Consider the following 12,922-nt stretch of genomic DNA (forward strand, 5'->3'; position numbering starts at 1 on the left):
ATTGGTTCTGGACTCCTTTGTCATTGGGAACATTCCTGCTTTGCTTACCTGATGGAGTCAGAGTTTTACAGTACATGAACAGACCCTTCGGTCCAATTTGTTTGGGCTGACCAAATATCCTAAATTATATTAGTCTAATTTACCAGCATTTGGCCCATCTCCCTATAAAACTTTCTGTTAATCCTGATGTTTTACAAATGTTGTAATTGTACCAGCCTTCACCACTTCCTCAGGCAGCTCATTCCATACACACACCACCCTCTGCATGGAAAAGTTACCACTTAGGACCCTTTATTATCTTTCCTCTCTCTCCTTAAACCTTTTCCCTCTAGTTTTGGCACTCCCCAAACCCTGGAAAAAAGACTTTGTCTATTCACCCTACCCATGCCCCTCATGATTTTATAAATCTCTTTGAGGTCACCCCTCAGTCCCCGGCACTCCAGGAAAAATAGCCCCAGCCTATTGAGCCTCTGACTGTGGTTCAAACTCCCCAAAACATTTCTGCACTCTTTTGCATTTAACAACAGAATTTTATAGGAATCTACGAGATTACCCTGTTATTCTTCTAAACTCAACTGAATATAGTTGTAACTGATCCCGACTCTCTTCATCTATCGGTTCTGCCACCTCAGGATGTCTGGTATACCTTTGTTGTACTATGTCCATAGGCAGAAGATCCTTCCTTTGATAAGGAGACTAAATCTGCTCAAATACTCCAACTATGGCATCACCACGGCAATGCACAATTGCACCAAGACATCCCTGCTCCTGTATTGAATCATCTCATTATGAAAGTCAACATATTGTTTGCCTCTTCACCACCTGCTGCACCTGCATGCTTACTTTCAGTGACTGGCGTACTAGGACACCCAGGTCTTGTTGCACCTCCCCTTTTCCCAATCTATAACCATACAGATAATTTGCCTTCCTATTTTTCAACCAATGTGGGCAATTTCACATTTATCCATATTATTCTTGATCTGACATGCATTTGCCCACTTACTCCAATTATCCAAATCACTTGGGACCTTCTCTGTATCCTCCTCACAGTACACCTTTGCACCCAGCTTTGTGTCATATGCAAACCTGGTGAAATTACCGAGGACAGCCATTGAGGGTCGTAACCAAATGGACGATGGTGTTCATACGTTGAGGTTTTAGAACTCATTGTTCAGTCCTTAAGGCTGTAAATTGCTTCAGTGGAAAATGAGGCGCTGTTTCTCCAGCTTGCAATGTGCTTCACTGTGATGTTAGTATGAGGGCAAGATGGTGGATTGCAATGGCAAACAACTGAAAGGTCAGGATTATTTTTATTGACAGAGAGCAGGTGCTCTATAAAGCTGTCACCCTGTCTAAATTTTGTCTCACCATAAACAGAAGACCACATTATGAACAGCAAATATAGTAAACTATATTGAAATAAGTACAAGTTAATCACCTGGAAGGCATGGTTCGGGCCTTGGACAGAGAAAATAGAGGACATGATTGCCATACAAAAGTGAAGAAGTGTTAGGAGTGACAGCAGAGTGGACCAAGATGTCATGGAAAGAACAGATCTGACAAAATATTAATATACAGATGTGTTTGATGTTGGCATCCTGTTTGAGAATAAATAGCAAAGTTAGCGAGTTTTGAGAAGATTTGAAGCTCAGGTTGAGGTTCTGGATGTGAGTTTGCTCACTGAGCTGGAAGGTTCGTTTTCAGACCTTTCGTCACCATTCTAGGTAACATCATCAGTGAGCCTCCGACGAAGCGCTGGCGTTATGTCCCGCTTTCTATTTATCTGGTTAGGTTTCCTTGAGTTGGTGATGTCATTTCCGGTGTTGGTGGTGCCATTTCCTGTTCTTTTTCTCAGAGGGTGGTAGATGGGCCCCAAATCAATGTGTTTGTTGATGGAGTTCCAGTTGGAATGCCATGCTTCTAGGAATTCTCGTGCGTGTCTCTGTTTGGCTTGTCCTAGGATGGATGTGTTGTCCCAATCAAAGTGGTGTCCTTCCTCATCTGTACGTAAGGATACGAGTGATAGTGGGTCATGTCTTTTTGTGGCTAGTTGATGTTCATGTATTCTGGTGGCTAGCTTTCTGCCAGGTTGTCCGATGTAGTGTTTGTCACAGTTCTTGCAAGGTATTTTGCAGATGACGTTCGTTTTGTTTGTTGTCTGTATAGGGTCTTTTAAGTTCATTAGCGGCTGTTTTAGTGTGTTGGTGGGTTTGTGGGCTACCCTGATGCCAAGAGGTCCGAGTAGTCTGGCAGTCATTTTGGAAATGTCTTTGATGTAGGGGAGAGTGGTTATGGTTTCTGAGCCCGTTTTGTCTGTTTGTTTGGGTTTATTGCTGAGGAATCGGTGGACTGTGCTCAGACCCATAGTGTCGCTACCTGGAACACCAACCTACAGATTAGCCAAGGAACTACACCAAAGACTAAAAGACCTAGTAGAAGACTCCCACCACTCCATTCGCTCCACCCAAGAATTCCTGAACAGCATCAAAAACACCAAGATAGAAGAGGATGAAATAATCATCTCCTTTGACGTAACAGCCCTGTTCATATCCATCAACATCAACCTGGCCAAAGAAACACTGACTACACTATTAGAAGAACCGAAGACACATACACCAGACACCACCAACCTCATCAGCAAGGACAACATCATCAAGCTAGTGGACCTATGCCTCACCACCCACTTCACTTTCAATAACAAAACCTATAGACAAACCAACGGTACACCCATGGGATCCCCGATATCAGGGTTCTTAGCAGAGGCAGTAATGCAGAGACTCGAACAAACGGCTCTGCCAATCATCCAACCCAAACTTTGGGTCCGCTATGTGGATGACACCTTTGTCATCACTAAACAAAACAAATTAGAGGAAACCTTCAAGACCATCAATAATACCCTTTACTGACATAACATTCACAAAAGAGGAGGAAAACAACAACAAACTGCCATTCCTAGATGTCACAGTAGAGCGAACAGCCAATGGGGAACTTCAAACCAGCGTCTACAGGAAAACAACACATAGGGACCAAATACTGAACTACAGGAGCAACCATCCCAACACCCACAAACGAAGCTGCATTAGAACATTATTCCAACGAGCCACCACACAGTGCAGCACAGAGGAACTACGCAGAGCAGAGGAAAATCACCTATACAGCGTATTCAAAAAGAATGGGTACCCAATGAACACAGTCCACCGATTCCTCAGCAATAAGCCCAAACAAACAGACAAAACGGGTTCAGAAACCATAACCACTCTCCCCTACATCAAAGACATTTCCGAAATGACTGCCAGGCTACTCGGACCTCATGGCATCAGGGTAGCCCAAAAACCCACCAACACACTAAAACAGCAGTTAATGAACTTAAAAGACCTATACAGACAACAAACAAAATGAACGTCATCTACAAAATACCTTGCAAGAACTGTGACAAACACTACATTGGACAAACTGGCAGAAAGCTACCCACCAGGATACATGAACATCAACTAGCCACAAAAAGACATGACCCACTATCACTAGTATCCTTACATACAGATGAGGAAGGACACCACTTTGATTGGGATAACACATCCATCCTAGGACAAGCCAAACAGAGACATGCACGAGAATTCCTAGAAGCATGGCATTCCAACCGGAACTCCATCAACAAACACATTGATTTGGAGCCAATCTACCATTCCCTGAGAAAAAGAACAGGAAGTGACATCACCAACGCAGGAAATGACATCACCAACCCAAGGAAACCTAACCAGATAAATAGAAAGCGGGACATAACACCAGCGCTTCGTCGGAGGCTCACTGATGATATTACCTAGAATGGTGACGAAACGTCTGAAAACTAACCTTCCAGTTCAGCGAGCAAACTCACATCCAAAATAGCAAGGTTTTTGCAGGAAGACAATGACCTTTTGTCTTCTTAATATTGAGAAAACTGGTGGTCTTCCAAGATGGATGCTGTACCAACTTTCTTGCAATAAAAGAGGATCAAAAATAGTGGTGGTTCAGCAGATCTGGATCCTGTCAAGATGAATGCACAGAACAGGTGTGAGGTTAGGAAGAAGGCAATTACATTTTAAATGAAACAAAATTTCAGATCTGCTGGATGATGCTGGAAGAGGTGCAGAAGAATTCGCGTATTTTAGTTATGAAGAAAGTCTGGATGGGCTCAGATTGTTTTCTTTAGAACAGAGAAGGCAGGGGGTGGGACCTGTCTGAGACATACAAGATTATGACACGCATGGACAGGCTGGATAGGAAGCAGCTTTTCCCTTTAGTTTAAGGGTCAATAACAAACGGGCATAATTTTAATGTGGAAGGCAAGAGGTTTAGAGGGGACTTGATGAAATTTTCTTTCACCCAGAGGATGGTGGGAATTTTCAATACAATATCTGGGAGGATGGTAGAAGCAGGAATCTTCACGCGTTTAAGTAGTACATGAATGAGCACTTGAAATGTCATAACATTCAAGGTGTTGGGCCAAGTGCTGGAAAGTAGGATTAGTGAAGATACAGGATAACAAAGTGTGAAGCTGGATGAACACAGCAGGCCTAGCAGCATCTCAGGAACACAAAAGCTGATGTTTCGGGCCTAGGCCCTTCATCAGAGAGGGGGATGGGGAGAGGGTTCTGAAATAAATAGGGAGAGAGAGGGAGGCGGACTGGAGGTGGAGAGAAAAATTAATGAAGATACATCTGTGCAGACTTGGTAAGCTGATGGGCTGTGCTGCATGAATCTATTAATCTACGAATCTACCACAGTGTATATCACTGCCGATCAGAATTAGTTTATAAGTTACCTCAATGGAACACTTCTGTTTAACTTGAGCAGTTTATGACTATGTTCAAGATTTTGGAACACACTCACTGTAAGTACCAGTTAATTTCAAGACAGGAAGTTGATATTCTTTATAAGTGCTAACAATTGGGAAGATCATGAAAGATTTTCAAAGTGTAGTATAGGATGCCACAGGATTCTGCCATGTTAAATTAATAAGTGCAATTCATTCTGCTGAACTTTCCTTGGAGTTATGGCAATATGTTGGCTTAATGGTCAAGTAAATTTGACACTCCAATTGGTTTAGTTCAGAAACTCTGTTGAAAAGTGAAGTACATCGTCCAAGAAGGTAAACTTACTAAATGTGGCTAGGTACCTTCTCCTGAAAGGAAAAATAATCATCATTGCTAATTGTAATTCCTTTCACAGCTTCATGACTTTCTTCACAATATATCATTTCTTCAACCAGCAAAAATCTTGCAGACTATTTGAACTGACTGTTAAACAACAATTTTTGTCCCAGAATAGAGTTTTAAAAATCACATTCATTGCAAAGAAATACTATTCAGTACTTAGAAATATGATCAAAAGCAGGAAATTTCTGCAGGATGTTAAAAAAATTTGTCCTCGGGATGCAGGCACTAGCCGGCATGTCCTGTATTTGTTGCCAATTCTGAATTACCTTTGAGAATGCGTTGATGAAGTGGTTTCTTCAAGTATGATAGTCCATGGAAAATGTTGACTTATATGCAGCAGCTAGGGTTGGGCGGTAGGAGGAAATGATAGGTGGAGAACGAGCCCAAAGAGAGGGAAGAACAGTTAGGCAGACAAAGGAGTAGATAGTGATCTGGCTAGGAGGGTGAAAAACTAATAATCGGGACTATTAGTGGCTAACAATGGGTGGCATGCAATAGCAGATTATGTGATATCACAGCCTGGTTGTAGGGGTTGGTGTAAGGACATGGGAGAGTTTAGGCCCTAAAGTTATTGAACTTGATATTGAGTCCAAAAGGGACCAGTGACCCCAGGTGATTTCTCCCAGTTCCTCCGTTTCTGTCACATTTGTTTCAATGATGCCAACTTCAACAAGGAAGCCTCTGCAATGTCAGAATTGTCGAACTTGCAGAGATTGAAGAGGTATGGTGGGATGACGCTTTTGGACAACAGCACTACAAGCTATTTTTAATTTTACAAAATCTGTCTTCTGACTTCTAATTATATAATGCAAACAGATTTTGGTGAGCTCAAGATGTGTTGGTAATTGACTAAAGACTTTACATTCTATAGTGATGTTCAATGAACTTAAGCAAAATGTTATAACTCTGAAATTACGTTCACATTTATCAGAAGCAAACATACCTGGATAGTTTCTGTTACAGTTAACCTTCCACTGCTACCAGAGCTGGACCAAGATTCTGATCTTGTAGGGACAAATCCTTTTTTGTATTTAGTTTGTAGATTCTGCTTCTTCAGTTGGTCTTTATCTTAAGAACAAAAGAAGCAATTTAAAATTAGGTTAATGCTTTACTATATTTTCATGTTCGCTTCAAGATGTGTATTTAGAATAAAATATGAAGCACTAAGTCTGCCAAATTTTGCTTCAATTTGGCTTTTTCATCTCATAGATCGCTTACATTTATGGGCCTCAGCTGTCACTGTGGCAGTGTTGGTATGGCATCATATTTGCTCTAGTAAACAGAATAAGTATGTGCAGCCAAAATAAACAGGGTTTATTGGATATTCTGATTTCTTTTGAAATTCAAGGTCTATATTTGAAGGCATGCACAAAAGGCAATTCCTGCACAAGTGAATTTGACAACAATTTCAGGAGAAATTTAAGCATTGCTGAGTAGGTAATTTTGTCAGAGCAAGTGATCCGGGGTAGAAATTGGTCTTGGGCAGTGGTGCAAATAAACATTATTGTATTGGCTCAACACCTTTATATGTATTTTACTAAATTAATTCTATTAATTGCAATATAACTGAACATCTGATACATATAGTGGGCAGATGGTGCGCTACTATTTAGTTTGCATTATAACCATAGTCAAGTTAAAACACAATCTTGTTTAATTTGTTGCCATAAACTGCAACAGCTTAACTTCTGCATATTCCAATTCCTAGAAAAAAGTAGCCTAACTGCTATTTTCCTTAAAATAGTCAAACATTCCTAGTTACCATAGATCCTATGTTACATGCTTTCCTGACTTTACTTACAACAAATGAATTACTTACATTTTACGCTCAACAGCATGCTTTTTGGAACAGAACAATCCACTGTAGCTGAAAGGATAAGAAGTACAATTAACTTTTAAAAGAGATTGAACACTCTTTCAGTAGCAACATCTTAGAATTATATAGAACGACCAAAAAAGGCCATTTGCACTTCTATTGTACGTTGCCATTTATGATTTAATTACATGAGCCTCCTTATTTAATCCATGTGGCAGGTTCTTTTATCTCACATGCATTCATCTGCTTGCATGTTTCTATAGAAGAGATGTCTGATTTGCTGAGTATTTCCAACATTTTTGTTTTTTTTAATTTCATATTTCCAGTATCAAAATATTTACTTTGAATTCGTGTTTAATTAGTGTGTTTCACAGATGCTGCCAGATCTGCTGAGTTCCTCCAGCAATTTATGTTTTTGTTTCTTTTAATTCATTGTTACTTCTTTTCTGGGAATGTCCCCTTTAAAGAAGTTCTGCAGTTCTTGTACATGGTTTCAACAAAGCTCAGCAGAAGCTCAAGGGGCATCACTTTATCTTTTGACTAAGCACTTCACACCTGACTAGACAGAATAATTTCAGAACCTGCATCTCTAAGCATTATCAGTCCACAGAAAAGTTATCAAAATGCAACATGCGTTAATTGTGTATTAATTATGTTTAATTGCATAAAGATGGTCAACATTAGTGGGTGGTTCATATGTATGACTATAAATAGGAAAGGTCTGAAACTGTAGTTGTTGGGTGAAGAGCTGGATGGTTATCCCATTTGCCTCCATGAATAAATGCTCAGAAAAACATGTAATGGTTAGGCTCAAGTTCTATCGTTCACTTGACATTCTGGAGTGTAACAATATGAACTTTGTTTATTTATTCACTGATTTCTATCATTTTCTCTTTATATTTCAGATTTCCTACCAGATAGGAGTTCAAACACATCATCTGCCATAAAAAATTGCTTGCTTGCAAGCATTCGCTCATACCAGCAGGGCTTTAGGACATAATTTGGAATCACTTAATTGCCAATAAAATCTCCTTCAAAATGTAACTGACAGAATGGTTGGCAAAAACTCTCCTGTCTAATCTAAATTATAACTTTCAGCTTTGTGACTGCATTTTTGCCTCTGAGTGAGAAGATGCCCGTAAGTCTAAGGCCAGACATGTATGGAGAGTGGGTCTCCAAATCTGAATTCTGGGTTGGAGTCAGCTGTGACAATTTCTCCAATAGGTGTGGATGGGTGCATCTCTACTGATGAATTTGAGAGTCAATAAACCTTTGACTGTATAACTTACCTTCCTATTGGCTAGCATAAAGATAATTACGCATGGATGAAATATTTATAAAAATACAGTAGAAAGGTGCAGGTGTAGGCTATTTGACCCCTTGAACCTGGTCCACCATTCAATATGATGGCAGCTGATCAACAAGCTCAAAACCCTATTCCCACCTCCCCTCATATCCCTCCATCCCCTAAGTCACAACAGCTATATTTACTTACCTCTCAAAAACACATAATTTTCAGCATCAACCACTTTCTGTGATAGCGAATTCCACAGGTTCATTATTCTCTGGTTGAATAATTTTCTCCTCACCTCAATCCTAAAATGTTTAATCCTAATCCTTAAACTATAACCCCTGGCTCTGGGCTTCCCCATCACCGGGAACATCCTTCCTATAGCTAACTCTCCAGTCTTATTAGAATTTTGTAGGTTTCTATGACAGTCCTCCCTTATTCTTCTAAACTCCAGTGAATACAATCTTAACTGACTCAACTTCTCGAACTTCAATCCTGTCATCCCAGGAATCAAATTGCCCAACCTTCGCTGCACTGCCTAAAAAGCAAAAACATTCTTTCTCAGATACAGAAACCAAAGTGCAGAGAAAATTTCAGGAGTGGCCTCACCAATGTCCAATACAATTGCAGCAAGATATCTTTACTCCTGTACTCAAATCGTCTTACTACAAAGGCCAACATTTGGCATTCCTTTACTGCCTGCTGCACAACGACACCCTCTCACAATTTAAACTTAAACAGCCATTCAAATAATAATCCACCATCTTATTTGTGCTATCAAAATGGATAACCTCACATTTATCCACATTATACTGTATCTGCCCAGCATTTGCCCATTTATCCACATTATACTGTATCTGCTATGCATTTGCCCACTCACTCAGCCTATCCAATCACACTGCAACATCTCTGCATCCTCCTCACAGTTTACCCTTCCAACCAGCTTTGTGTCTCATGTAAATTTTGAGACATTGCATTTAACTCCTTCATTTAATTAATTAAGATATATTGTGAGGAGCTGAAATCCTAGTACCAATCCCTGCAGTACCTCACTACTCACTGCCTGCCATTCAGAAAAAGACCCATTTATTTCCATTCTTTCTTTCTTGTCTGCTAACCAATTTTCTATCCCTTTCAATACACTACTACAATCCCATGCGCTTTAACTATACACATTACTCTCTTATGCGGGACTTCGTTGAAAGCCTTCTAAAGTTTAAATAAACCATCTCCATTGGTTCCTCATGATCAACTCTACTAGTCGCATCCTTGAAGAATTCCGATAGATTATTCAAGCATAATTTCCCTTTTGTAAATCCATACTAACTGTGACTAATTCTACCACTGTATCTTAAGCATCTGCTATAAAATCCTTGATAATGGATTCTAGTACCTTCTATCAACACCGGACTCACTGGTCTATAATCCTACGTTTTTTCTCTATCTACCTTTTTAAATGGTGGGATTACATTAGCTATTCTCCATTCTGTAGGAACTGTTCTAAAGTTTAAAGAATATTGGAAGATGGCCACCAATGCATTCACTACTTCTAGGGTCACTTCCTTAAATGTTATGGGATGTACATTATCGGGCTCTGGGGATTTATCAACCAAATAATTTCTTCAAAATCACTTCACTGTTAATGTAGATTTGCTTCAGTTCCTCTCTCTCACTACACTCTCTGTTCCTCATCATTTCTGGTACATTATATATGTCCTCATTTATGAAGGCTGAAGTGAAGACAGAATTCAAGTTCATCAGCCATTGCTTTGTTCCCTATTATAAATCCTAGTGTTTCTGACTGTAAGGAATCTAAATTAGTTTTAACTAATATTTTCTCTTTGTATACCTACAGAAACATTTACAGTAAGTTCTTATGTCTCCACAAGCTAACGTTCAAACCTTATTTTCCCCTTCTTTATCGATCCCTTGGTCCTTTTTTGCTGATTTCTACACTTATCCCAATCCTCAGGTCTATTGTATTTTTCTTGCCGATTTGTCTGCCTCTTTTTTTGCATCTAACACTACTTTTAACTTCCCTTGTAAGTCATGGCTTGGCCGTTTTGCATGTTGTAGCCGATCAAACTGTTAATCACTCTGTGAATCCCTACTTCATTGCAAGGAGACCAAAACAACAATTGTGAGTGTATAGTCCATTTCTCACAACAATGAGAAAATTACCTAGTTCATTTTGCTCAAACTATATTCTCCAGTGTGCTAAATACCTGCAAAATTAGCTAAGAGAGTAATCATATTATAGGAATTCTGAAGGACTGAAATTCTTAACAGCCATGCAGACATACAACACAGTACATTACACGTTACCTTTGGCAGAGAGGATTCTATTGTAATGGGAAGTCATGTGACTCTGGATTAGGTATGGGTCCATCAAATTCGTGGAAGGACCTACACTGTAAGCTGTAAGGACAAAGGTTGAATGCATTACATACAAAAACAAATAAGGGATGCTTTTAACATGATGAATGACTGTAAGGACATTAGAGGCATTGACGATCAACATATCATTTAATACGAAATTTACATGAGGGTTCATGAAGAAGACTTTAGCAGTTTTTCCATCCTAATTACTTTCTCAATAATAATTGTGTTCATATAGTAGCTTTAATGTAGTAGAATGCCCAATGGGACCTCACAAGAACAATATCAAATAACATTTCTCAATGGTGATATCAAGGCAGACTAGCTGTCACACAGGATACAATGAGTTATTTTGAAGAAGAGGGTCGGTCGTTCAAATCAGGGTATCATAAAAAATATCAACTTTGGTCCAGGAAAGGAAGTTAGGTGATCACTAGTTCACTGAGAATAGAGGTTAACAAGGGAGAATCAACAGAAAATTTGTTTGGCGGATTAGGCAAGTGGAAGGAAGTGCCTGAGGCAGCTGAGTTTACGCTGTCAATCTTGGTGACAAAGAAGTCCTTTACTAGTTAAGGTTGATGACAGAAGAGGTAAGGCAAAAGAGATTTATGAAGATAGCTTGTAGTGAAGAAGAGAAATTGTCGCAGAGGACAGCAGGATCTAATAATTCTTTGCTTTGTCCAGCAGATGGCTAACTTAAAACTTCCTAGGCACTTCACAAAGATATTAAGAACAAATTATAGCACTCAACAATGTAAGACAGTATTAGAGGTGATGTCCAAAGTCTTGGTCAAAGAGCTAGATTATAATGTACATCTTAAAGAAAGAAAAAAAGAAATAGTCAGGCAAAGAGATTTAAAGGTAAGAGTTCCAGATTTTAGAGCCTAGGGAGCTGAAAGAATAATTGTCAATGGTACTATAATTAAAACTGAGATGCTTTAGAGGTCAAGCGTAGTGTTACTATGTGTAAAAGGAGTTTGTAATTTTTTTTAACATGAGAAAGGGCTAGAGGTGTGGTGCTTCGAATGCAAAAAAAGGCTGAGAGCTCTCACATTAGATGCAGTAAAACATTACACAATCATTGTTAAAAAAAGCACATAACGGACCCGTTTGATCCATTGTGTCAATGCTGGCTCTAAGCAAACTATTCGGTTAGTACCATGCTTTTGCTCTTTCTTGTAACCCTGTTGTTATTTCTACTTCAAGAATTTATGTAATTGCCTTCAGAAATTTATTCAATCTGCCTCCACCACCCTAACAGTCAGACAATTCCAGATGTTCGATAAGAAAAGAAAGGTTTTCTTATGTCTCTCAAGATAACAATGTGTGGAGCTGGATGAACACAGCAGGCCAAACAGCATCTTAGGAGCACAAAAGCTGACGTTTCGGGCCTAGGCCCTTCATCGGAAAATCCTTATGTCTTTTCTGGTTCCTTTCCTAATCATCTAAAATAGGATCCACTGATGACTAACCTTGTAGCGAATGGAAACAATTTTTAAAAAATTCTCTCTCAAAAACTTCAGGTTTTTAGTACTTCAATCAAATCTCCCCTTAACCTTCTCGACCCTAAGGAGAAAACTCCAATCCAGTGCTTATCTAGTCCGTCAGTCATCCATCCTCTGGCAACAATCATTCTCTAGTAAGTTTTCTCTTATGCCTTGGAATCCTATCCAAAACATAGAACATAGAACATAGAACATAGAACAGTACAGCACAGAACAGGCCCTTCAGCCCACGATGTTGTGCCGACCATTGATCCTCATGTATGCACCCTCAAATTTCTGTGACCATATGCATGTCCAGCAGTCTCTTAAATGACCCCAATGACCTTGCTTCCACAACTGCTGCTGGCAACGCATTCCATGCTCTCACAACTCTCTGTGTAAAGAACCCGCCTCTGACATCCCCTCTATACTTTCCTCCGACCAGCTTAAAACTATGACCCCTCGTGTTAGCCATTTCTGCCCTGGGAAATAGTCTCTGGCTATCAACTCTATCTATGCCTCTCATTATCTTGTACACCTCAATTAGGTCCCCTCTCCTCCTCCTTTTCTCCAATGAAAGAAGTCCGAGCTCAGTCAACCTCTCTTCATAAGATAAGCCCTCCAGTCCAGGCAGCATCCTGGTAAACCTCCTCTGAACCCTCTCCAAAGCATCCACATCTTTCCGATAATAGGGCGACCAGAACTGGACGCAGTATTCCAAGTGCGGTCTAACCAAAGTTTTATAGAGCTGCAACAA

The 12,922-nt window shown here is 39.7% G+C and overlaps 1 protein-coding gene across 4 annotated transcripts in view; it reads right to left on the bottom strand.

Moving 5' to 3' along the window:
* Nucleotides 1–12,922, bottom strand: part of LOC125455296 (spermatogenesis-associated protein 7-like) — a 103,417-nt gene that overhangs the window by 23,953 nt on the left and 66,542 nt on the right. For all 4 annotated transcript variants that reach the window (XM_048537041.2, XM_048537039.2, XM_048537042.2 and 1 more), the window contains 3 exons: nucleotides 10,628–10,720; nucleotides 7,015–7,062; nucleotides 6,139–6,263 (listed from right to left, as the gene is read on the bottom strand). In XM_048537041.2, coding sequence (XP_048392998.1) covers nucleotides 6,139–6,263; nucleotides 7,015–7,062; nucleotides 10,628–10,720 — 266 coding nt within the window. The remainder of the gene's footprint in view (nucleotides 1–6,138; nucleotides 6,264–7,014; nucleotides 7,063–10,627; nucleotides 10,721–12,922) is intronic.

This window comes from Stegostoma tigrinum, chromosome 10 (assembly GCF_030684315.1).
Source record: "Stegostoma tigrinum isolate sSteTig4 chromosome 10, sSteTig4.hap1, whole genome shotgun sequence".
NCBI classification, from domain to species: domain Eukaryota; kingdom Metazoa; phylum Chordata; class Chondrichthyes; order Orectolobiformes; family Stegostomatidae; genus Stegostoma; species Stegostoma tigrinum.